At 40.1% G+C, this 23,059-nt stretch overlaps 1 protein-coding gene across 6 annotated transcripts in view; it reads left to right on the top strand.

The window, feature by feature from the left end:
- Positions 1 to 18,654, top strand: part of LOC134208541 (uncharacterized) — a 44,426-nt gene extending 25,772 nt beyond the window's left edge. The window contains exons 2-5 of one of the 6 annotated variants that reach the window (XM_062684404.1): positions 16,621 to 16,896; positions 16,963 to 17,221; positions 17,351 to 17,521; positions 17,642 to 18,654. In XM_062684404.1, the coding sequence (XP_062540388.1) occupies positions 16,621 to 16,896; positions 16,963 to 17,221; positions 17,351 to 17,521; positions 17,642 to 18,462 (1,527 nt within the window). In that variant the 3' untranslated portion in view covers positions 18,463 to 18,654. Of the gene's footprint in view, positions 1 to 16,620; positions 16,897 to 16,962 lie in introns of all 6 variants that reach the window. The other 5 variants (XM_062684403.1, XM_062684402.1, XM_062684405.1 and 2 more) reach the window with 5 other exon arrangements.
- The last annotated feature ends 4,405 nt before the right edge of the window (positions 18,655 to 23,059 follow it).

Genomic DNA, 23,059 nt, shown 5'->3' with positions numbered 1-23,059 from the left:
ATTGCCAACGCGATCGGAGAATACTTTGCCTTGCTTATGTCGGTAAGTGGTTGGAACTATATGTCCAGCCACAGGGATAAACAGATCGTTTTCCGTCTTCGATCCGGCCACACCCAATTTTCACATATTTTCGGTGATATTCTAAACCGCTTGCGAAATCTATGAGGGAATAAAAATTCTAAATAAATATAAAATGGTCACAAATAATGCAAAATTTCCATAGAAAATTGAGAATTCTCCACAAAGCAAAAATAAATTAGTATTTTTAAAAGAAAAGATTGCAATTATAAAAAATGATTTTTTCATCAAGAAATCAAAATGTGCCAGAGAAAGCATACAAAATTTTCATAAATAGATCAGTTTAGCAATAAACAATTACAAAATTTCCCACTAAATTGTTTTCCACAAAAAATTACAAACTTTCCACGAAAAAATCAATAAAGAGTAATGAAAAAGTATGAAAATTTCCATAAAGAAATATAAAAAGCAATACAACTGAGCATTTTTCCTTAGATGACCCCTTCTTTAAATCGTTAAAAGTTGCTTTTTTTTATTGTTCTTTTTTGATTACTTCGCGGAAAGTTTTAAAATTTTCATAGAAAAAAAAATGTTTATTTTGTGGAAAACTTTGAAATTTTGTATTTTTTTTCGTGGAACATTTTGACTTATTTATGAAAAAACCTTCTTCTATAATTAAAATATTTGCTTTAAAAAGTGCTAATTTATTTTTGTTTTGTGGAGAATTCTCAATTGTCTATGGGAATTTTGCATTATTTTTGGAAATTTCATATTTATTTATTGCTCATACCCAAATTTATTTATTGGCAATTCTTCATGGAAATTGTTTTTGCTGCCTGTCCGAAGTACGATGTACCGAGCAACGGTATCAATCCAATTATATATGACTTTGGATATATGACTTTTATTTACGCTCCATAGCTAATACTATGAGGTTTTCTAAGATCTCCAAATTGTCCTGAAAGTTGTATCAAATGCCCTATCAAATCAACTACGGCTTCCATGATGTACCCAGTCATGGTATCAACTCTATTACCCACTTTTACTTGGGGCTCGAATTCAGGAATATTAGATGTCAAAAGATCTCCAAATTGTCTTGACGTTTCAATCAAATGGTTTTCCGAACGGAGTTGTATTCTTCTAGTACTGAAAACTAACTCTCTCCATTAACTAGACTGTGAAATAGCTTAGTTTTCGGATATATTAGGAATAATCCAGTTCGGTTGAGGTCTGACTATAAACTAAGGTTTATTCTAGATTATAGTTCGATTGTGCCGTGGGCACTCATCTAATCGATGAACTTTCCAATACATGCATATAAAAAGGAATCCGCTCTGAAGTCGAATTCAAGATACTATAGTTCTTTCCCCTTAAGCAAGTTGATTACTAATTCACTGAAATATTCAATAATAAAATTTTAAACAAATATTTAGTAATTAATTCGATGGAATTAATTCAATAACTTTTACGACCTAAATCTATTTGTTTTTCACGATTATTCGAACGAACTTGAGTTCATGAGTAGACATAATCTGTGTTGATTTTTCGTTTCTTCGCTCTTGATGATCTTCTGAGTGATTGTAGTATAACATCTGAATCGATAACTTGCTTCGATGTCGTCTTTTCAGTTTGAATTGGCGCTGGTGTTGGGATATCGTCCTCCGCCACCGTTACCACCCGATTTCGTTTGCTTGACATTACTGGGATCATTACGTTCATGGTGGGAGGGTTAGTCTTCGTTATCTTCAGCTGGTTTCGATGCGCGCTTGAAATTACGTTTCCAACTGCCACCTGGAATACATTGACAGAAAGGCGTCTTACGAATTTTGCTTCCATCCACTTTTCCACACGATTTGAATTATTATTTTTAAACCACACCTTGTCTCCAGGGATTAAACGGTCATACGGGTCTTTTTTTGACCAATGTCTGGGTTGAACTTGTTAATGATTCTTGCTGGTGTTTAAAACTTTCGGGACTAACAATCAGTTGTCTAGAATAATGCATCTTGGGGTTGATCAAATCGAGCAATATCTTTGGTTTATAGCCAAATATCTTTGGTTTATAGCTATAAGCTCCGATGGAAGAGATCCATCTTTCGTCACACAAGTATTTCGGTAGTTTATCAGAAAGTAATCAATTTGGTCCTCTGTATTCCAATTGCGTACTTCAGGTTCAAGTAGAAATTTTTTGAAAACATCCTTCACTAACCTTACCATCCTCTCTGCCTGGCCGTTGCTAGAGGGATTGTAAGGTGGACTTTTTAATACTTTTATCCCTTGCCGCTCAAGGAATGATACAAATATAGCGGAATTGAACCACGTCAGGCAATCCAAAACAAGAAAACATCTTTGTAAACCTGCGAATTACTCTAGATGCATCTGTGCCTTTCCTCATACACTCAATCTCAAGCCACTTGGAATAGCTATCTACAATGAGTAGGAATATTTTATACTCGAAGTAAAACAAATCTGCGTGTAATCTGCTGAATGGTCTTGTCGTTGGTATCCAGTTTGTTCTTGAGCTAGGCTTTGGAACATTAGACATTTTAGTACAAGTATCACAGTTTCTCACAAAGTCGTCTATATCCTTTTTCACCCCAGGCCAGTAAACAGTGCGCCTAGCTAGCTGCTTCATTTTAATGATACCAGAATGATTAACATGCAACATCTGAAGTATTTTAATTCTCAAACTCGATGGAATAATCACACGATCCTGAAACATTACACAACCTTCTACAATTTCTAAATCATGTTGATTAGCATAAACATTCATGAAGTTTTTGTCGATTTTCTCAGGCCAACCTTTCTGGAGATAGTTTATTAGTTTAAGCATGTAAGCATCGTTTGAAGTAGCAATTTTTGAAAAATTCATCGGTAAATCGTTTGTAAGGTTGAAACTCTTGACGTATTCAACGTCGCACTCAGCAGGAACTCTTTGTTGTAAGGGGAAACGTGAACAAAAATCTGCGTTTCCCATTTGAGCAGATGGGCGATATACGATCTTAAAATCGTATATCGATAACTCCAAAATATATCTCTGTAGCCGTGTAACATAAATAGAGTTCCCCCCTGCTTTACCAAAAATACCTACTCCCAACCCATAATTGCAGGCGTCGGAAACCACTACTAGGGGTTTCTTAGGATCAAAATACTCCAAAATATCAGCGTTTATTTATTGTTGCTTACTATTATCAAATGCAGTATGACACTCACTTGTCCAAACAAATTTTACATTTTTTATTAAAAGATTATACAGCTCACTCACTTTCGAGGACAAATGTGGAATAAATTTTCCATAGTAATTAATTAGTCCTAAATACGCCTTCAACTCTGACACGTTGGATGGAACTTTAGCCGCTTTAATTGTTTCTAATTTCTCAGGGCTAGGTAAGAGTCCTTTGTCCGTAACAATGTGCCCAAGATAAGGTAAAGAAGACACAAAAAATTTACATTTCTCCCAATTAACTTTCACATTTGCAGCTGACAATCTCTCTAATACGGTTTCTAATTTTTGTTTACATTCCTCGAAATTTTCACCAGCTATCAACACATCATCCAAATATACGGTCACATTTTCAATATCTACTAAAATTTGCTCCATAATTTGTTGGAAAATCGCAGCACTTGAAGACGCTCCTTGTGGTAGGCGGTTGTATGTATAGAGTCCTTTCAGTGTATTAATTACCATAAACCTTCTAGACTTTTCTGAAAGAGACAGCTGTGTGTAAGCACCCTCTAGATCTAATGCGCAAAACACTTTACATCCAGACAAACGCGCAAACAAATCCTGTGCTATAGGCAGTGGATAAGTGTTCGGAATTATCATTTTATTTATAGACACTTTGCAGTCTATCACGAGTCTGATCTGATCATTTTTCTTAATCAATACGATGACAGGAGACGCCCATTCACTGGTTTTAACAGGGCTGATTACATTCTGTTTCTCTAATTTAACTAAATACTCACACACTCTGTCTCTTAGTCTGTATGGCACCTCATATGGACGTTTAAAAATTGGATAATCATCTTTAAGTATCAGCTCAGCCTCTTAACCAACGATAGGGGACGATAAATCTTTCTTAAAAACATTGGCAAATTTCATTTCAATTTCGCTCAAACAAGAAACTTGATCGTTGATTTTAAAATTGTGAACATTGTTTGGTTTTTGAAACATTTTTCTCCAATCTGTAAAGAACACGTCTAACCAATCTCGACCTAATAAGGGAGTAAAATTATGTTGATACCTAGAATTACTATTATCAATGACCACCAAGGTCATAGTGTTCTTAACGTTTTTCAAACTCACGGATACTTGCGTTTCTCCAAATACTTTCAGATTTCCTCCATCTACAACAACAAGTCTTCTGTTACTCTTGCGAAGTGGTATATTGAATAATTTTAAAAAAGTTTTAATTCCCATGACCGAGACAGCAGACCCGCAATCGATTTCCATTTGTATTGATTTATCCTCTATAATAACTTCTACCAGGCAAGGCTCACTAACTTTGTTAATGGACGTCACATTCATACACATATATTCACCTGATTCATCACCAGATTCGTCACTCATTTGCATCATCAATCTATCCATCGCTTGTTTCAAATTATATTGGACGCTTTCAGACGGAACCACAACGCTTTGAATCTTGCTTGTATTGTTAAATCTCGAAGTCGACCCTGTTTTATTGCGACATTGTCTTTTAATGTGTCCCTTCATACCACAATTGTTGCAATAATAATTGGCATAATTGTTGTTCTGATGCTCCTTCCTTCGTCCAGCATCACTGAACGTAACTCTTCTCTGGTGGCTTGCGCTCCTACTACGACTGCGATCTCTCCTGTTGTAATAACTATTGAAGTCTTGCAAAATGTCGTGACCATCACCAGATGATCAGATATGAAAACAAAAACCACCACGCTTTTAAATGATGTTCTTTACTGACAATCACTGCAAGCGCATCGTGACATGTAGAAGCTGACACGTGAGTACCTTCGGTAAGCGTGACACCCAGATTGACAACCACAAGCTGAGAGCCATAAAGAGCATCAGGTCGGTCAGCTGTCAAAAGTGCAGGTGAGCACCGTTATTGATTGATTTTGTTGTCGTTTGATTGGACTGACGTCGTTTTTAATTGATAAATTGGATAAATCAATAGTTAAATTAAGGGTTCATTCACAAATTACATAACGCTAAAATGGACCTGGGGGCTGAAAGCCCCCACCCACCCTCTCGTAACGTATTTTGTATGGGAGGGTTCTGAAATTTGTATGGGCCGTATTTGTGGCTCTAACTAAGTTTTTACCAATTTGATCCAGACTATCTTTTGAAAAAGGCTAAATTTTTTTATTGATTTTTTCAAATGGATACAATCAAAAAACGACGCATCCTACAAAAAAAATGTTATATGGGTGACTATCGCAAAATCAGTCAAAGTTTCTAATAAAGATATCGGAAACAATTCAAATTGAGCCCTACACTGAAAAAAAATCAGTTTCAACAGTTTCAAAAATTAAAACTCGATTTGCGAAAAAACGCTTTTTTTGATTTGTATGAAATTGTGTCTCAAGATAGGTGATTATGTTCCCTACCAACCGTCCATACATCGCAAGCTGGACACTTTGAAGGAAAAAAAGTTTTTCTAACAAAAACTTTTTCTTGTTTTTCTAACAAAAGATAGTCTGGATCAAATTTGGAAAAACTATGTATGTACTTTTCTTTTAATAGCACCTCTTAAAATATTGCACAAAAAGTCAATATAAACAATAAGAACACTTAAATGTTCGCAAAAATTCTATTTTGGCTTCATGCATTTTTATCACAGCAAAAATCCATCAATTCCGCTAAGTGGATTATTCCATTGCTGTCGAGCGTTGATTTCGAACCAAACACCGCATAGGTCAAGTGATCATCACGATAGTCAAGATGACATGGATATGACAACCACAACATCAGGAAAGTTTTCCTATCATGCATGCTGGTGATCACAGGCAGAAGAAGTGAAGACATGGTGAGTGACCAAGCGCTAGTTGCTAAAATGTCACTTTCATGGTGATCGTTACACCAAGCATGTGAGAGCCACATTGAGCATCACAATTGAGTACTTGACACATGACCTGGATTTTGTTATTGTCACGCTTTGCGTGACTTGTACGGTGACACTTTGCAGCACTGATTACTATTGTTTCTGTTTTGGTCGTAGGTCGCCCTTCGACCTAGAAGTAACCTGCTGCATGTAACCAGCATGTTGATTGAAGCCGCACGGGTATTAGCAAGTTCATAATTCGTTATGATCCTTTCTGCATCACCAAGTGTCAGTTTCTCCTCTTTGAGAAGTTGTTTTTGCAAATTCTTATCGCAAACTCCTACCAAAATGCGATCTCTTATGGCCTTAACTTTGTAAGTTCCAAAATCACAAAGAGAAGCTTGTAATTTTAAATCAAGTATGAAACTTTCTGTAGTTTCATCTGCCCTTTGAACGCGTGTATTGAATTTGAAACATTGAATCACGTCAGAGTCAACTTTATCGTAACGTGATTTCAATTTTTGAATATTTTCGGTATAAGTTAAATCTTTAACTCTTTTCCCTGGGAACAAAAGTTTTATTTCAGAGTAAATTGCCGGTCCACTGAGTGTACAGAAGGTACATCTCTTTCTGTTATCATCAATTTGATTAAACTCAAAAAATTCCTCAAATCGTTCGGCATAATCTGTGAATGAATTGCCAATCACATACGGTTCAATAACACCAACCAAATTTGTGGTAGACATTTCTATTGGATGCACGAGTACGAAAGAGAAATAGGATACAATAAAAATCTCTCAAGGTATGGTAACAATAGAGCGACTCACCAATTTCTGCTGTTTACCTATCACGCTGGTGACTAGTTAGCTCTCTTATACAAGCGTTGATGTAGATGTAGATTTTAATTGCTGCTCACTCTCACAGCTAATTTCTCCGCAAGAATTAAGGGATCTGTGACTTACTTCTCTCTGCTTCGTTATGTTCACTCACTCTCAAAAATGCTAAAAAATGCTCCTTTTGCTAAGAACACTCAATACGGGAAACCATGCACCTCCGTAAAATCGATTTTCGCACCAACTACTGGATCTCACTAGACAAAACTGCTCGAATTATCTTAAGATCAGCGCTCTTGCATGTAGCTCAGCCAATCGACTTTAATTAACAAATTTAAACATTTGATTCTTCTTATGTAATTTTTTTTTGTAATTTCACACAGTAAGAATATTGCCTTTTTTTTTAACTATTTTATTATACACTTTTGAACTATTGTGACGTCATCCGTACGCCTTTATTCAACTTAGAGATAGCCTTTTGTCACAATTATAACTGACTCTTCAAAATGGCTTCTCCTAGCACAATAGCACAATAAATTCCTCCAATCACCACGGAAACTGTACTTTTGTTAATTACTCTATTAACATTTAGTTTGATTTTTGTTTAAATCTTTATATATATATATAGGTTTACTATTGCACGCGGAAAACTTTAAAATCTTTGCCTCGTCGCCAGTTGAAATAGCTTAGTTTTCGGATATATTAGGAATAATTCAGTTCGGTTGAGGTCTGACTATAAACTAAGGTTTATTCTAGATTATAGTTCGATTGTGCCGTGGGCACTCATCTAATCGATGAACTTTCCAATAAATGCATATAAAAAGGAATCCGCTCTGAAGTCGAATTCAAGATACTATAGACTGAAATTAAAATATTATGTAAAATTAATTTTACTAGGTTTCCACATCAAGCAGGACTTATTTCCACATTCCAGGACTTATGACTATTGGAGCCTATCCAAGCCTAATGAAAGGAGCTTTTCGAGCGTCTTGAAAGAGCCTTCCGAGCCACTTGAAAGGAGGCTTCCGGGCCTTTTGAAAGGAGGCTCCCAGACCTCTTGAAAGTAGGCTTCCACGCCTCTTGAAGGGCCACATGAGAGCCACTTGAGAAAAGGCTTCTGATCCTCTTGAAAGTATTCTTCCAAACCTCTTGAAGGAAGCTTTTAAGTATCTTGAAAGGAGGCTTACGAGCCTCTTGAAAGGAAAACTCCGAGACTATAGCAAGGAGACTTCCGAGTCTTCTGAGAGAGTTTTCCAATCATCTTAGAAGTAGCTTTTCGTAGAGGTTTCCGAGTCTCATGAAAGAAAGTCGGCTTCCGCGCATCTTGTAGAGAGGCTTCCGAGTCTTTTGAAGGAGGGCTTCCGAGTCTCTTGAAAGACAGCTTTCGAGTCACTTAAAAGGAGGCTTCTGAGCATTTTGAAAGGACGCCTCAGAGCCGCTTGAAAGAAAGTTCCACGCTTCTTAAAAAGAGGCTTCCGAGCCTCTTGGAGGGAGATTCCAAGCCTATTAAATGGCAGCTTTTGAGCCATTCAGAAGCTGGCTTATTCTTTCGAGCCATTTAAAAGAGGCATCTTGAAAAGACGCTTCTGAGCCTCTTGAAAGAAGAATTACGAGCCTATTGAAGGAGCCTTCCGAGCCTCTTGAAAGCAGCCTTCCGAGCCTATTGAAAAGAGACTTCAAGTCTCTTGAAAGGCGGCTTTCGAGCCACTTAGAAAAGGCTTCTAAGCCTCTTGAAAGTACGCTTCCAAACCTCTTGAAAGAAGAATTCTAAGCCTCTTGAAAGAAGCTTTTAAGCATCTTGAAAGATGGTTTACGAGCCATTTACACGAGGCTTCTTTTTTCGAGCCATTTAAAGAAGGCATCTTGAAAATACACTTCTGAGTCTCTTGAAAGAAGAGTTTCCAGACTCTTGAAGAAAAGCTTCCGAGCCTTTTGAAGGCAGCTTCCTGAGCCTCTTGAAAGCAGCCATCCGAGCCTTTTGACAGAGACTCTTGAAAGTGCCACCCTAACCTCTTGAAATAAGTCTTCCGAGCTTCTTGAAAAAAGCATTTCGGACCATTTGAAAGGAGGCTTTCGAACCTCTTGGAAGGAGCCTTACGATCCTCTTGAAAGGAGACTTCTGAGCATCTAGAAAGGAGACATCCGAATCTCTTGAAAGAAATCCTCAGATCCTCTTGAAATTAATCCTTCGGGCCCCTTGGAAGCAGGCTTTCATGCCTCTTGAAAGAAGGTTTCCGAGATGCTTGGAAGAACGCTTCCTAGAAGCGTAGAACTATGCTTCCAATTATCTTGCAATGAAGCAACTGAGCTTTTCGAATAAAACCTTCATGCTTTTCAAATATAGGCTTCCGTACCTTTAGACTTAAGATTTTAGTTACGTTTCAACATATTATGCAACATTTTGTTTCGAAAAGGTGGATTGCATTGAACTTTTTTATTTTAAATTTGTTCATTATAGATTTTTTGCTTTTCTGTTGCTGAGCTGGTTATGGAGAAAGGATTCAATAGGCTTTGATTTACTGACGCCATGCATATTATGCACTAGACAAAATTTAAACACAAAAAAATTACACGATTATCAAAACTCAGTAAGTTTTGATTGGAATTGTAATACATCCGTCATTACGCTTAGTTGTAGGGCCAGCGAAGGTACCCCTAGGGGTACTAGTATATACCTACATTTTGTCGCCTAAAATTTCAGTTTCAACGATGCCAATAGCAAAGGTATCAATCCAATCGTATTTTGCGAACCAACGACAGTTTCTCATTGAAATATTTGAGGTGCTCCAGGTTAACTACGTTATTCTGGACCGCGAGTAAAAGAATTTACCGAATCGAAAAGATGTCTATGATAATAACCATTGTTGGCTATAGAAATACGCTTCTAGAGGTTATGAAGACTTTATTGGAGAACTTGCAATTTCCTAGAAGAGTGCGATGAGTTTGAGATTTATAATTGCATTGAGCAGTACAATGCCACTTACTGTGTAGTAGCTTTTCGTATCGCACAACAATATAATTCCGATCACAACCATCAATCAGATTGTTGTGCAGCCGAAGTGTAGCCGTAGACACCTGTTGATAGTTTTAAATTGGTTTGATTAGTTCAGGTACTCTTATTTAGACTAGATAAAGATATTTCATTTACCTCTTATTTTTATGCATTCCTAAAAAAATTGGTTATTTTTGCTCTACATTCTCTAGTTTAGTCGTCTGTCCTATTTTAGGTTAATTTAGCGTAATTATTTCCATTCGTTACACTTTAGTATTATAATTCACACCCAGTAGTAGTGGGAACTACAAGTAAACGACAAAAAATCTAGGTCGTTGAGAAATAAATTGCTCTATCTTCTTCTTCTTCTTCTTCGTTGGAATTACATCCCCCGCTGGGACATTGCCGCCTCGCAACTTGATGTTCATTAAGCACTTAAGGTTTCTAAACCAAGTTACCATTTCTGCATTCGTATATCATGAGGCTAAAACGAGGAAATTTTTTTGCCCAGTGAAGTCGAGAAAATTTCCAATCCGAAAATTGTCTAGACTGGCACCGGAAATCGAACCCAGCCACCCTCAGCATTGTCTTGCTTTGTAGCCGCGCATCTTACCGCACGGCTGAGGAGGGTTCCATTGCTCTATAGCAAAAACAATTCACACATGGATTCTACTGATTTCACTCATGCTGTCAATTGAGTGACAGTTCAGCAACCCGAGTGTTGTACAATCCTCATGGCAGTCATTGGGTGTAACCAACCGTTGGGCAGTCCTCTTGTCAGCCGTTGGGTGTGGCTGAAGTCTGCGATTGATTAGACCAGAGGCGTAGTAAGATCGCTAGTTGACGTTGCGCATTTAACACTCCCCTCATCAATACGCCGAAGACTCGTCTGAGGTGTATTCTCTGTAACCGAAGAGTTCTACTTGATGATCCCATGATGGAGTAGCTGGGAGTCAGTACGGAAGATGTACTGATGGCAAACGACATTTTTGTATTTTCCTTAAGTTTTGCTTGACTGTACGAATTAGCCTCTCCCAAGCTCAACCCATATGTGGAGATAAGGGTGGGTTGAAGCTCTATGTTGTGTGCGTTGAAGTTAATGCTGTGACGATTGCGTTTTCATCGATTCTTCAATGTCATTCAGTAGTTCTGTATTGGCTTTCACGAAGTTTGTACCACGATTGCTATAGATGGCGTCAGGTACGCAAATTTTATTTATCACGTTACGTAGAGCCATAATACACGAGTCAGTTGAATTGTAAGTAAGTGTGCTATTTCAAAGTGTATGGCACGTATTGTAAGACATGTCGCCAGAACCTCCCAGCGTTTCTCCACTCGACGGCCAATGGATTGGGATCATTGGCCCAAAATAATCCATTCCCATGTGGCCATTTTTCTTCAGATTGTTTTAGGAAATCAGGTCTACTCGATCTTAGATCGGACATTCGAAAGAGATCCCAAAATAGTCTTACTCCATGTCTGCCAGTCTTACTCCAATAACAGCAGCTTAAAGTTCGGAGCGCGGTATTGACAGACGTTTTATAGGCGCGACTCCAGCTAATGCAATGTCCACGTTGTCTCCCTCTTGAAAGCGTAGATATACAACAACTACATCTTCAAAACTTCTCCGAAAGATGTCAGGGTCCGGTAGCAGCGAGGAATCTTGATATTCAATATCTGAGAAAGGACCTGCAGCCACAATAGCCATTTCTAGAAGTGGGAATCGTGAATCTAACCCCCGGAGGCTCGCCAGATCTCCTGCAGAAGACTCCAATTGAGACCATCATCAGGGTTCACGTTTTGTCGGTCGTTTGCAACCAGACAGCAGTTCAGCAATGTGGCGTGAAGACAGCTTGTTCACATTCCGTTCACCTTTTCAGTGATTTATAATTCTCCGATGCTCAAGTGTTTCTCTCCCGCCGAGTGCAGCAGATACCGCTAGTGAGTGAACACCCAGTTTCGCATCTCGAAGTCTGCTGATTCGTGGATCATGTTTACGTCTGCGGCCAGATGTCTTGCTTAGTCGGCTGTTCGGCCACATTGAGAGTTGACGTAAAGTCAATGTCAACTTCTCTCCACGAACAGCCTAGATAGCCGTGTGTTGTGTAGTTGACTTTTTGCTTCTCCGGAATAATCGGCTACTCTTATTCAATCTCAACTTAAGGTTAAACAAGGGGGGATTATGAGTATGTTTTTATTTAGTTTTTCATCAAATTGTAACATATATGGATTCGTTTTATGCGTTTTTCACAGTGTACTCTGTGTTTCTTCTTTGACGTTCTTGATACGATACCGGCTTGGTTTCATCGTTGCTGTTCACATAAATGTTGAAGTTGTGTTTTATCTTAATTCGCAATGGCCACAGTTAAGATAGCTCAAATCAATCTTCAGCATAAAAGAACAGCTACTATTAATCTTTGTAGACTTATGCAAAATGGCAAATCACAAGTGGCTTTGGTGCAGGAACCCTATTTTCGCAAGGGTAGCTTCTACCTAGGTAACCTAGTGAACCCGGTTTTTGATGCCTTCAGTAATGAAATGGCAAACAATCGATCACTGCCGCGTGCATGTGTACTTGTTAACAACGCTATCGTTGCTACACTTATCTCTGAACTATCAACCAGAGATGTATGTGTTGTCACAATTGATGTAACTGGTGGACCGCCCGTCAGAAAATACGTTTATTGTTCGGTTTATTTACCACATGATGAACCATCCTCTACGGATGCTTTTAAACAAGTTGTCATTTATTGCACTTCAAAAGGCCTTCCACTAATTGTCGGCAGTGATGCTAATGCTCATCACATCATCTGGGGTAGCTCGAATATTAATCTGAGAGGCTCCAGCTTGATGGAATACTTAAGTAGTACCGAACTTGGTTTACTTAACATAGGCGATCGCCCAACCTTTATGTTATCTAATAGAGCAGAAGTATTAGACATAACTCTCTGCTCCAATAGAATCATTCACGAGTTGACGAATTGGCGTGTGTCAGATGAGGAATCCATATCTAACCATCGCTACATCTACTTTGATCATTTGAATGTTACTTCGCAGACCTTGCGTTTCAGAAACCCTCGTTCAACCAACTGGGATCTCTATGCAGACAAAATTTCATGGATATCTACCAACTATTGAAACTCCGATCTACTCGGATGATGCAGTTGATACTACAACGTTGCATATCGTGGAAGCTTTCGAAGAAGCTTGCCATTTGCGTCCTGTAAAAACCTCAAGAGGAACCCTATGTTGGAATTCCGAATTGGCTAAACTTAAGAAGCAGTGCAGAAGGAGTTGGAACAGACGCCATTCAGCAGGGACGGAGTCTTTCAAGTCGGCTCGGAAAGCCTACAAGAAGGCTCTTCGATTTGCTGAACGACCTGGCTGGAAAAACCTTTGTGCAAATGTTTCCAATTTGAGTGAAACCAGTAGGTATGATAAAATTCTTGCGAGATCTAAGGATTTCCAAGTTGGCGAAATTCGCAAGCCAAATGGCGAGTACACTTCTTCTAACGAGGACGCATTAGAGCACCTATTTGATACACACTTCCCTGGATGTATAGATATAGCATCTTCGGATGTTCCTGATGTCTTTTCATGTAGCTACGGGTCTTGGGCTCAGGCTCGTAGAATCATAACTACTGAATCGATTCAATGGGCTCTTAACATTTTGCTCCTTACAAATCTCTAGGGGATAGATCCCATTATCCCGTTATTCTTCAGAGGGGTTTTGAGCATATCGAACACGTTTTGAAAAAAAAAAGCTGTTTTGTTACTGGATATATTCCCATATCCGTGCGGAATGTCACTGTAAAGTTTATCTCAAAAGGAGGACGTGCTTCGTATTAGGAAGCAAAGAGTTTTAGACCCATCAGTCTGCCTTCATTTCTTCTGAAATGCTTAGAACGTATTATCGATCATCACTTTCGTGATGACTGTTTGGCAAACATGCCTCTTCACTTCATGTTAATCAACATGCTTATCAATCTTGAAGGTCCACCGTGACTCTTCTACACAAGATTGTCTACGACATCGAGACAGCATTTGCTCAAAGGCAATCATGCTTGGGTGCGTTCTTAGACATTGAGGGTGCTTTTGACAACGTGTCTTTCGATGCAATATTGGAAGCCGCACGTTGTCATGGTCTCTCTAATATAATAACCAAATGGATTCACCAGATGCTCAAAAACCGACAAATTAAGTGTCTGCGGATGACCTCAAGGGAAAGTATAATCTCCACTTTTGTGGAATCTCGTTGCAGATATGCTATTGAGATTACTCAATAATGGCAGTTTTCCTAATATTGATAGACGGTTTGTGTATTTCTACTTTATTCGACCTGATGCAAAACGCTCTTCAGGCAGTCGAAAGTTGGTGTCGCCAATATGGCCTTTCGGATAATCCGAATAAAAAATCCATTGTACTTTTCACGGAAAATAATTACATCTTTTTTAATCTGAAATCAATGTAACGGATCAGGTAAAGTATGTGGGACTAATTCTTGATTCCAAGCTCTCCTGGACACCTAACATTGAGTTCAGAGTCAAGAAGGCGTGTATGGCTTTCGGCCAATGCCGACGAACTTTTGGTAAAACTTGGGGTCTTAAACCCAAATATATCAAATGGATTTAAACAACAGTTGTACGACCAATTTTGGCTTATGGATGTGTGTGTGTGTGGTGGCAAAAGGGCGAAGTGAGAACAATTCAGTTTAAATTAGGCCATCTTCAAAGGATGTACTTAATGGAAATGACTGGTGCGTTCTTTTTTACTCCCACGGCTGCTCTCGGGGTTCTCTTCAACGTGGCCCCTATACACATACATCTCAAACAAGAAGCACTTTCTTGTACTTACCGATTATGGGCTCCCGGTTTCATGGAAGAGAATCCTGTAATCCGCAGTTCTACACACACTTCGTTGTTACAGCTCATGGTTGATTGGGACAGAACTGACATCGCTCCAAGTGATCTCACATTCGCTAGTAGTTTTCCTTATAGGCCATTTTCAACACAATTCCCCTCGCGGGATGAGTGGACATCTGGCTATTTGGAGAGAAGTATGTCGGACAGCATTGTTTGTTACACTGACGGCTCCCTCTTCGAAGGTAGAGCGGGTGCAGGTGTTTACTCGCGTGAGCTGAGATTGGAAAACTCCCACTCACTGGGTAGACACTGCACTGTCTTTCAAGCGGAAATATTTGCTATTATGTGCGGAGTGCAATCCGCACTGCAGAAATACATTATGAGCAAAGTAATAAACTTTTGTTTTAATAGCCAAGCAGCTATTAAAGCTCTCGCTTCGGCCAACTCAAGGTCGAAGTTAGCAGTCGCATGACGAACTCAAATTGAGGAACTGAATTCAGTGAATACATAACACCTTATATGGGTACATGGCCATTCTTCCATAGCTGGAAACAAATTGGTTGATGAGTTAGCACGCACTGGAGCATCACAAGACTTTATTGGTCCTGAGCCAGCTATTCCAATATCTAAGCGTTGGGTAAAGCGTTTGATTAGCTCTTGAGCTTCCACTCAGCAGAAAAGATATTGGAGTAGTTTGGATTCATGTCGTCAAACAAAATTGTATGTCCGACAGCCATCTCCGGTAGTAGCAAACTATTTAGCTAATTTATATAAACATAATTGCAGTGTCAATGATCTGTACTGATGAATATGTCAACATTCCAGCAAAGTTTTAGGATATTTTGATTTGAAGTTATTGCATCAATATGGGGACACTTGATTCCCCATTAGTCACCCACACAAAATTTTTTTTCGAAAAAATCCAAAAACTATAAATCTGTTCTCAGGCTTCTAATTTTTTGTGGATTTGTCAGATTTGATGAAGGGTTGGCAGGAAAAAATATTTATTACGTAGATATCATAGAAAGGAGATCAAGTCTTCCCAAATTTCAAAATTGTCGAATTCAATAACAAAAATCGTTCATGTATACGCACAGCAATTCGAAAATTCCGCGTATTTTGAAGGAAAAATATTTAAAAAAATATGAGGGCACCTTTTTAATTTTATCAAAGCAAGTTCTTGGAGAGGGATAAATTTCCCCCGAATATTTTTAAAGTCGATTTTTGACAGCACTCCAAAAAAAATCGATTGTGTATCAATAACAACAATAATTTAAGGACTGTCATACATCAGTAAAGTTAAATACTAAATTTCTTAGAGAGTCTGTGTGGAAATCTCGTATTTTGATTTTTTTAGGCTGTGATACATCAGAAAACAGAAAAGGGTATCAAGTCTCCCCTAATATTAGCATTAGCATTAGCATTGAGCAATTCGCACAAATTCGTAGGTGGTACAAGCCTGGACTATTGTATGAGAGTAGCATCACTTCCATCCGTTACCACAGATATTTATTTGGGACTAATCATTATCTCTTAGATGGAAGCGATGCACTCTCCAATAGTCGAGATATGTCCTGGTCACGTCCTTGCGAATGCTGAGAAAGGGGAAGGATGGTTAGTTGGACACCTACTTAAGAAAAATGCAGAGAACTCTACGACCTCTCATAGGTGGCACGGGAGGTTTTGGATTTGTTAGTGTGGAAGTTTATAACAGTAGGAATCGTTTTGGTAGAACGTGAAACGTGGATTTGAACCCACGACCTCCTGCTTATAAGGCAGATGCGGTAGCCACTAGACCACCGAGCTCGTCCCTCCCCAGTCTCCCCTAATATATTGCTAAAAAGTATTGTCATATCTCATTGCTTTAACGCAACAATTTTGATTTTTTTCAGATTCTTGTAGTAGTGCTGTTAGCCGCACCAACCTTCTCAAATGCTGAACGACGGCGGGCATATTACCGAAAAACAACCACAACCAGCACTGCAGCGCCGATTGTAGAGGAAACCTCCAGTTCCGAGGCCAAATATCATGATAGCGCAGGGGAAGGTCTGTATACGGTTGGCGATTCATTTACAATAGGTGGTGGTTTTTCTTCGTCCACGCCCAGGGATAACATTGCCAAAGGAAGTGCCTTCAAGCCTGTCACTAGCAGCGGTGATAAACTGACAGTAACGAACACCTTATTTTGCTTATATATTCTTCAACATTTCTCCAATAATCAATTTTTCTTCTAGTCGTTCTCTGAATATGGATATGGCGGCACACAGATATCCGATCACAATGACTCTGGCTCGGACGAAGATTATGGAATCAACCTGAAAAACATTAAACCTCTCAAATCATCCTCGAGTTCCAGCAGTTTCAAACCTTCTGGATCATTTGATTTTCTGAACACTGACTATTTGAAATCACCTTCGGACAGTAAAACGAAAACCTCCTACACCAATAAATTTTCAATTTCCCACCCCAATCCCACGAAATCATCCCTGACGGGTAAGGTTGACCATTTGGACGATTCAACCGAGTATGAAATATACTCCAGCTTAAAGTCCGCCAATAGTTACAAAACCTCGTTGAATAATCTAGGTTTATCGAAAAACTTACCATATGAGGCTATTTCAGGATCATCACTGAACTTTGACGGTAAGGTGAAGAAGCTGTCATCTTTCTCGTTTGACGACTCTGCACTTGCATCGTACACTTCCAACAAGAACAAGAAGAACAAACTTTCACTAGACGACGACTCCTTCGGAGGTGGCAGCTCATTTGGACTCAGTAATAACTTCGGTGTCGGTAAGCTCGATAATCCTTTTTCTAGTGGTGGTAAGTTCACCAACCCTTACGGGTTCGGCGAGCCACCATTGGTAAAATCAGCTGTGTCGACACTGAAACATTTTGGCGCTGGACTTTTAGGTAAACTTGATAAACCATCTTCCTCCCATTATGGCATTGACAGCGAAGAGAGCGGTTTTGGAAGTTCAAAATTCAAAGCTTTTGGCAAAGGTAGTAGCGGAAGTAGTAGCTTCAAAAATAAATATAACCTTGATAGCGACGAGTCCGGAGAGATATACACGAAAGCAAAGAATCCAAAACTGCACTCATCCTATGGCACCAAACTGAAATCCTCCCACAACACAGAGTTTGAAAGCGACTTCGATGTGAAAAACATCAAGCTGCCTGGAACTCTCAACACGTTCAGACCTAACAACTTCCCTAAATCGACAAAACACAAATCCAAATATGGTTCCGACATTGACAACCCTAACCCGCTTGAATTCCGACCTAACTTCAAACTGCAAGATGTACCAAATCTGTATCCCGATGAACATATAGGTGCAGGGATTGCCGCCAAGGGTCAAATCGAGAACTTTCTCAATGCGGAACACTCCTTCCGGAACGAACCAATCCGAACGACGCACTTCCTCGACGGTCACCCCGGCAAAAAGGGTCAGTATAATCAGTTTTTGAAATCTCAGGAGGATGAACAGTTCGAAAAGGAAGCTCTAAAGGCGCAGATCGAATACTTGAAAGCCCAAGCCTCGAAGCGGCCAGTTGCTGAAGTGAGACGCCCACCCGGTCCCCCACCGTCAGCGAAGATCAATTCAGGCCCACCACGGGGTCGTCCAGTGCGACGTATTCCGCAGCTAGCTCCGCTTGGTGCTAAACAATCCCGACCGCCAGTGAGGATTCCGCATTACAACGACAGACCGTACAGTATTAGCTTCAAGCTCTAAATCTATGGTGACCCAATCGGATCCGTGGACGGAAAAGTAACGGAATTGAGGAAGCAACCGTGCAATTTGCCTTGATGGAAATAGAGTAATTTAGTCGATAGCATTAGCATTTAGGTATTTATTAATTATAGTTACTAGTGCGCCAATTTTAGATATGAGTAGAAAAAAATACAAATGAAAATTCTCAAACCTAAGTAGATAGGAAGATTTTTTACTAGAGAAATTATACACACGTCCTCCAGGTGCCACATCTGCTTCAACTTCTCCGCCCTGTCGTGGTACTTCGTTATCTTGTTGGAAAATGTTGTTTGAGCATTATGGTCTAGCGGTACAGCAATGTCGATGAAGGTTACCCGCTTCATCCTTTTGTCGTAGAACACAATGTCGGGCCGATTGGCACGAATGAGGACATCCGTTATGATCTCGCGGTCCCAGTACAGCTTCACGAAACTATTTTCCAGAACCGGGTCAGTCCCATATTTGTAGTAGGCGACAAACTAATTAACCTTCAAAGCAAATTGTAGGTGCACAATCTTGACTACTTCGTGTTTATCGCCTTCACCTTGTTGCCGTTCGTTACAAATAGTAAATAATAACCTCCGTTCATATAAAGCCTACTTTGATACTTTCAAATGTATTGGATTATTCTTTTCTATAATTGAAACCCAGTGCCATTTCACTGCCGCACAACACCGAATTTCGAAAGTCGCTAAGTAGGCCATCAGGGGCAGCAATCTGAAAGGGTAGTAAGTAACAACCCCCACCCAATCCTACTGGAGGAAATCGGGGAAGAAGAAAAATCGTTGAAAAGCCAAGAAACGGCATCGCTTCAGACAGTAAAAGGCGTTACTGTGCTTTAGATCGGCCAGTCAGTGTCCTTAGGAATTTAAAGTGAGTGGTGGCAATCCGCTTTGGTGCAGATTATCTAGTCGTCAGGACCATTTCCAACCGTTAAATTCGTCATCTTGTCTAGTTCGAGTCTGCTTCGCCTAACTAGTCAAGGAACAACAAGAACTTCTGACCAATCAGTCATAATCGTTAATGATATCTATTGCTCGGAATGCACCCTCTTATCGTTAAGGAGCTTTCCCTTCTCGGCATGGTCTGTCCGGACACATCCTGGGCGCCTATTGAGGTTTTAAAACTATAATCATCACGACTATTTTGCCGTTTGTCGTGTCACTTCTATCGTGACCCGGACGAGTTTGCAAGACTCGACCATCCGTCGCAACAATACTCAGCAAACTAAAGGTTCCCCCAAACACACGCGACGCGACAGTCGCGAAGCGATTCTATCGCTTGGCGACAGCGATTCTGTGATGGAAGCGTAAATAGAACATTGCCTGCAGCGACCCAACGATAGAATCGTGGCGACTACTTGTCGCCGTCGCGGCGATGGAATCGCTTAGGTTTGGGGGAGCCTTAATTGACTCTCGCGTCACTTTGTTTTACCACGATAAGTACTGGAATTTCTCATTTTCAATAAGAGATGTCACGCGATGTTTACATATTTGCCCCTTTCAAATTCTATTGAAACGCGAAGGATGAATGGCATGCTACAAAAATCTCAAAAAATATTTGTTCCGTGACAGGTCATGAAAGTGTGCAATATCTGCTTTATTTTTGTGTTTATTTTCACTTTCAACTCGGTGAATTAAAGAAGTATGATAAATTTATCGACTAGTCACTATTTTTCGCATGTATCTATTAAAATAACTTAGAAATTTAAATTTCAAAATAAAGCACAACATCCTTTCATGACTGCCTTTCATGCGAAATTGATCAAAGTACCCACGATTCTTTCATTTGGTCGCCTGAAATAGAAAAAGGCGCTTTGCTCTCTGTCTTATGACGATCATGACCTTTTCCAGTACTGACCACGATTATTCCAAAATCTTTACCGTTGGGTCGAACCAATAATCTACACGGAAGAAATAAACTACCCAATAGTGAGTTAAATTCACCCAACCTCGAACATCCGTACGGGAAGCCAAAATTGAGTAAGTAGGGTCGAAGTGGTTTGCCTTTACTCCCATGTTAAAAAAGTACCCAACGTAAAATTTATTTACCCAAATGTAAGTTTAGTTCACTCGATTTCGACCTCAGGTAATAAAATTCAAAATTGGCTTCCCGTATTGAACTGGCGTCGTTGGATTGTTTGGCTCTTTTGTTTTTGACAACAGAAGAAAGAGTGGATGAAAGAGAAGAGAAAAAATAACTCTAAAATAAGTTTAAAAAAACTCAACGCTGGGTACTTTTTTTCTTCCGTGTAAGGTAATATGCTACACGGCCGATAAAAATACTGTATAAAAGAGTACATTCCAATTGAGAATTTACCGGTAGTGAAATAATGTTTTGTTTGTTACCGATTGCTTATGACTTCATCTTATCTACTACAACTTCCACCACCTGTTCAGCCCTAGAAAGCCAGCAGTACCAGCGAGCGCTTGCAGGACGCCAGCAGATCGACTACATATCCAGCCACAAGAAGAAGCAAAAGTACCGGCTCGTTATCAGAAGTTGTTTACCCACACTCTAACACTACTAAAAATCCACACATATTTATTGGCAAAAATCCATAGATTTAACTTATGATGTATATCAGCGCACACATAACCATTCTCCACGCGAACTACTAATAAAATATATATCCAAATAAACTTTATGTGTGGTCTCGAATTAGCAATTATTTAATTTATGTGTGGTTCTATATCGATTATATTAGGGTGGAGCTATTGCAAAAATTTATAACGGCGACACATATATCTTATATAGATATTTTTGGCAGTGAAGAAACTCCAACAGCTAGTGATAAAACTCATCCAAAACCTCCATCTTATTTAAAAAGGCCATTCTGTTCAATAAACACTAAATTCTTCCCTAAAGATATTCTTTCAATCCAACATTCCCAAACAATAATTTTAGACAGGTAATTGTCTTGTTCGCGAAGCCCCACAGATTACCAAGTAGCAAGCCGGCCCTGAGACCCAGATTAAGGGGTATCTTCTTTCTTACTAAGTTGCAGGAAACCGAGGAACTTATACGTTTCGCCTTCAACCATGTTTTGAATCTCTTCCTGTTCGTTGACGCGGAAACTGTCTGCATTCACCAGGTGACCCCGATGTAGATGTATAGATCGACATTTATCGATACCAAACTCTATTCGGATAACGTTGCTGAATGCCGTTACTGTTGGAATATCAGGTAGTGTGCGACGCTTCGCTGTAGATCGAAGATGGATAGGAGGTAGACGCCAGTTGGTTGTAGTTGCTCTTGGGTAGATTAAGGAATATTGTTATGGATGTATTGTAGATACCTATTGTTGAATAAAGAGAACTGCAGCTACTGGCAGAAGTATCAGTCAGTAGCCTGCCGTGGTGTAGAGAGGGAACTCTAGTTGTTATTCTTTGTGAGGGGGTTCCCTTCTCTGGTCAACAGGTTATGGGCCCAGGAACGATTCCCGTTCTCCATCTTAGTGGGATGTTATGGCCGTCGACGTTATCGCAGTGGGATCATGGATCGGCCGCATAAGTCGCGTGGCGCAGTGGGATCATGGATCAGCCACGTAAGTCTTGGGTAGCGCCGGACGGAATTCATCAGGAGGTTGGAACATTCGGTAGGATGCTGGCTGGTCAGCAGAACTCCAGGAGGAGCGTCGGAACATTCAGGAGCTGGTCAACAGAGGGTGCTGTGCAAACGTCGGATAGAGGTCATTTGTACGGGCAACGGATTGGGCCAGGAGAGGAATTGTTCGGCGAGGAGGAGCTCTGGACGGGAGGCTCGGTGTTAGAAGGAGCCAGGAGAGTTGCGAGGCGTGCACACTAAGGAGGAGTGTTGGAATATCAGGTAGTGTGCGACGCTTCGCTGTAGATCGAAGATGGATAAGAAGCGGGCGCCGGTTAGTTGTAGTTGCTCTTTGGTATAGATTAAGGAAGTTTGTTATGGATTATTGTATATACCTATTGTTGAATAAAGAGAACTGCAGCTGCTGGCAGAATTATCAGACAGTAGCCTGCCGTGGTGTAGAGAGGGAACTCTAGTATTGTTTTGTTCTTCGTGAGGGGGTTCCCTTCACCGGTCAAGAGTGTTGGAATATCAGGTAGTGTGCGACGCTTCGCTGTAGATCGAAGATGGATAAGAAGCGGGCGCCGGTTAGTTGTAGTTGCTCTTTGGTATAGATTAAGGAAGTTTATTATGGATTATTGTATATACCTATTGTTGAATAAAGAGAACTGCAGCTGCTGGCAGAATTATCAGACAGTAGCCTTCCGTGGTGTAGAGAGGGAACTCTAGTATTGTTTTGTTCTTCGTGAGGGGGTTCCCTTCACCGGTCAACAGGTTATGGGCCCAGGAACGATTCCCGTTCTCCATCTTAGTGTGATGTTATGGCCGTCGACGTTATCGCAGTGGGATCATGGATCGGCCGCATAAGTCGCGTGGCGCAGTGGGATCATGGATCAGCCACGTAAGTCTTGGGTAGCGGCGGACGGCATTCATCAGGAGGTTGAACGTTCGGTAGGATGCTGGCTGGTCAGCGTCCAGGAGGAGCGTCCATTCAGGAGCTGGTCAACAGAGGGTGCTGTGCAAACGTCGGGTA

Source organism: Armigeres subalbatus, chromosome 1 (genome assembly GCF_024139115.2).
Source record: "Armigeres subalbatus isolate Guangzhou_Male chromosome 1, GZ_Asu_2, whole genome shotgun sequence".
Classification (NCBI taxonomy): domain Eukaryota; kingdom Metazoa; phylum Arthropoda; class Insecta; order Diptera; family Culicidae; genus Armigeres; species Armigeres subalbatus.
The sequence above is the reverse complement of the archived record's forward strand: the minus strand, read 5'-3'. Positions and strand labels throughout refer to the sequence as shown.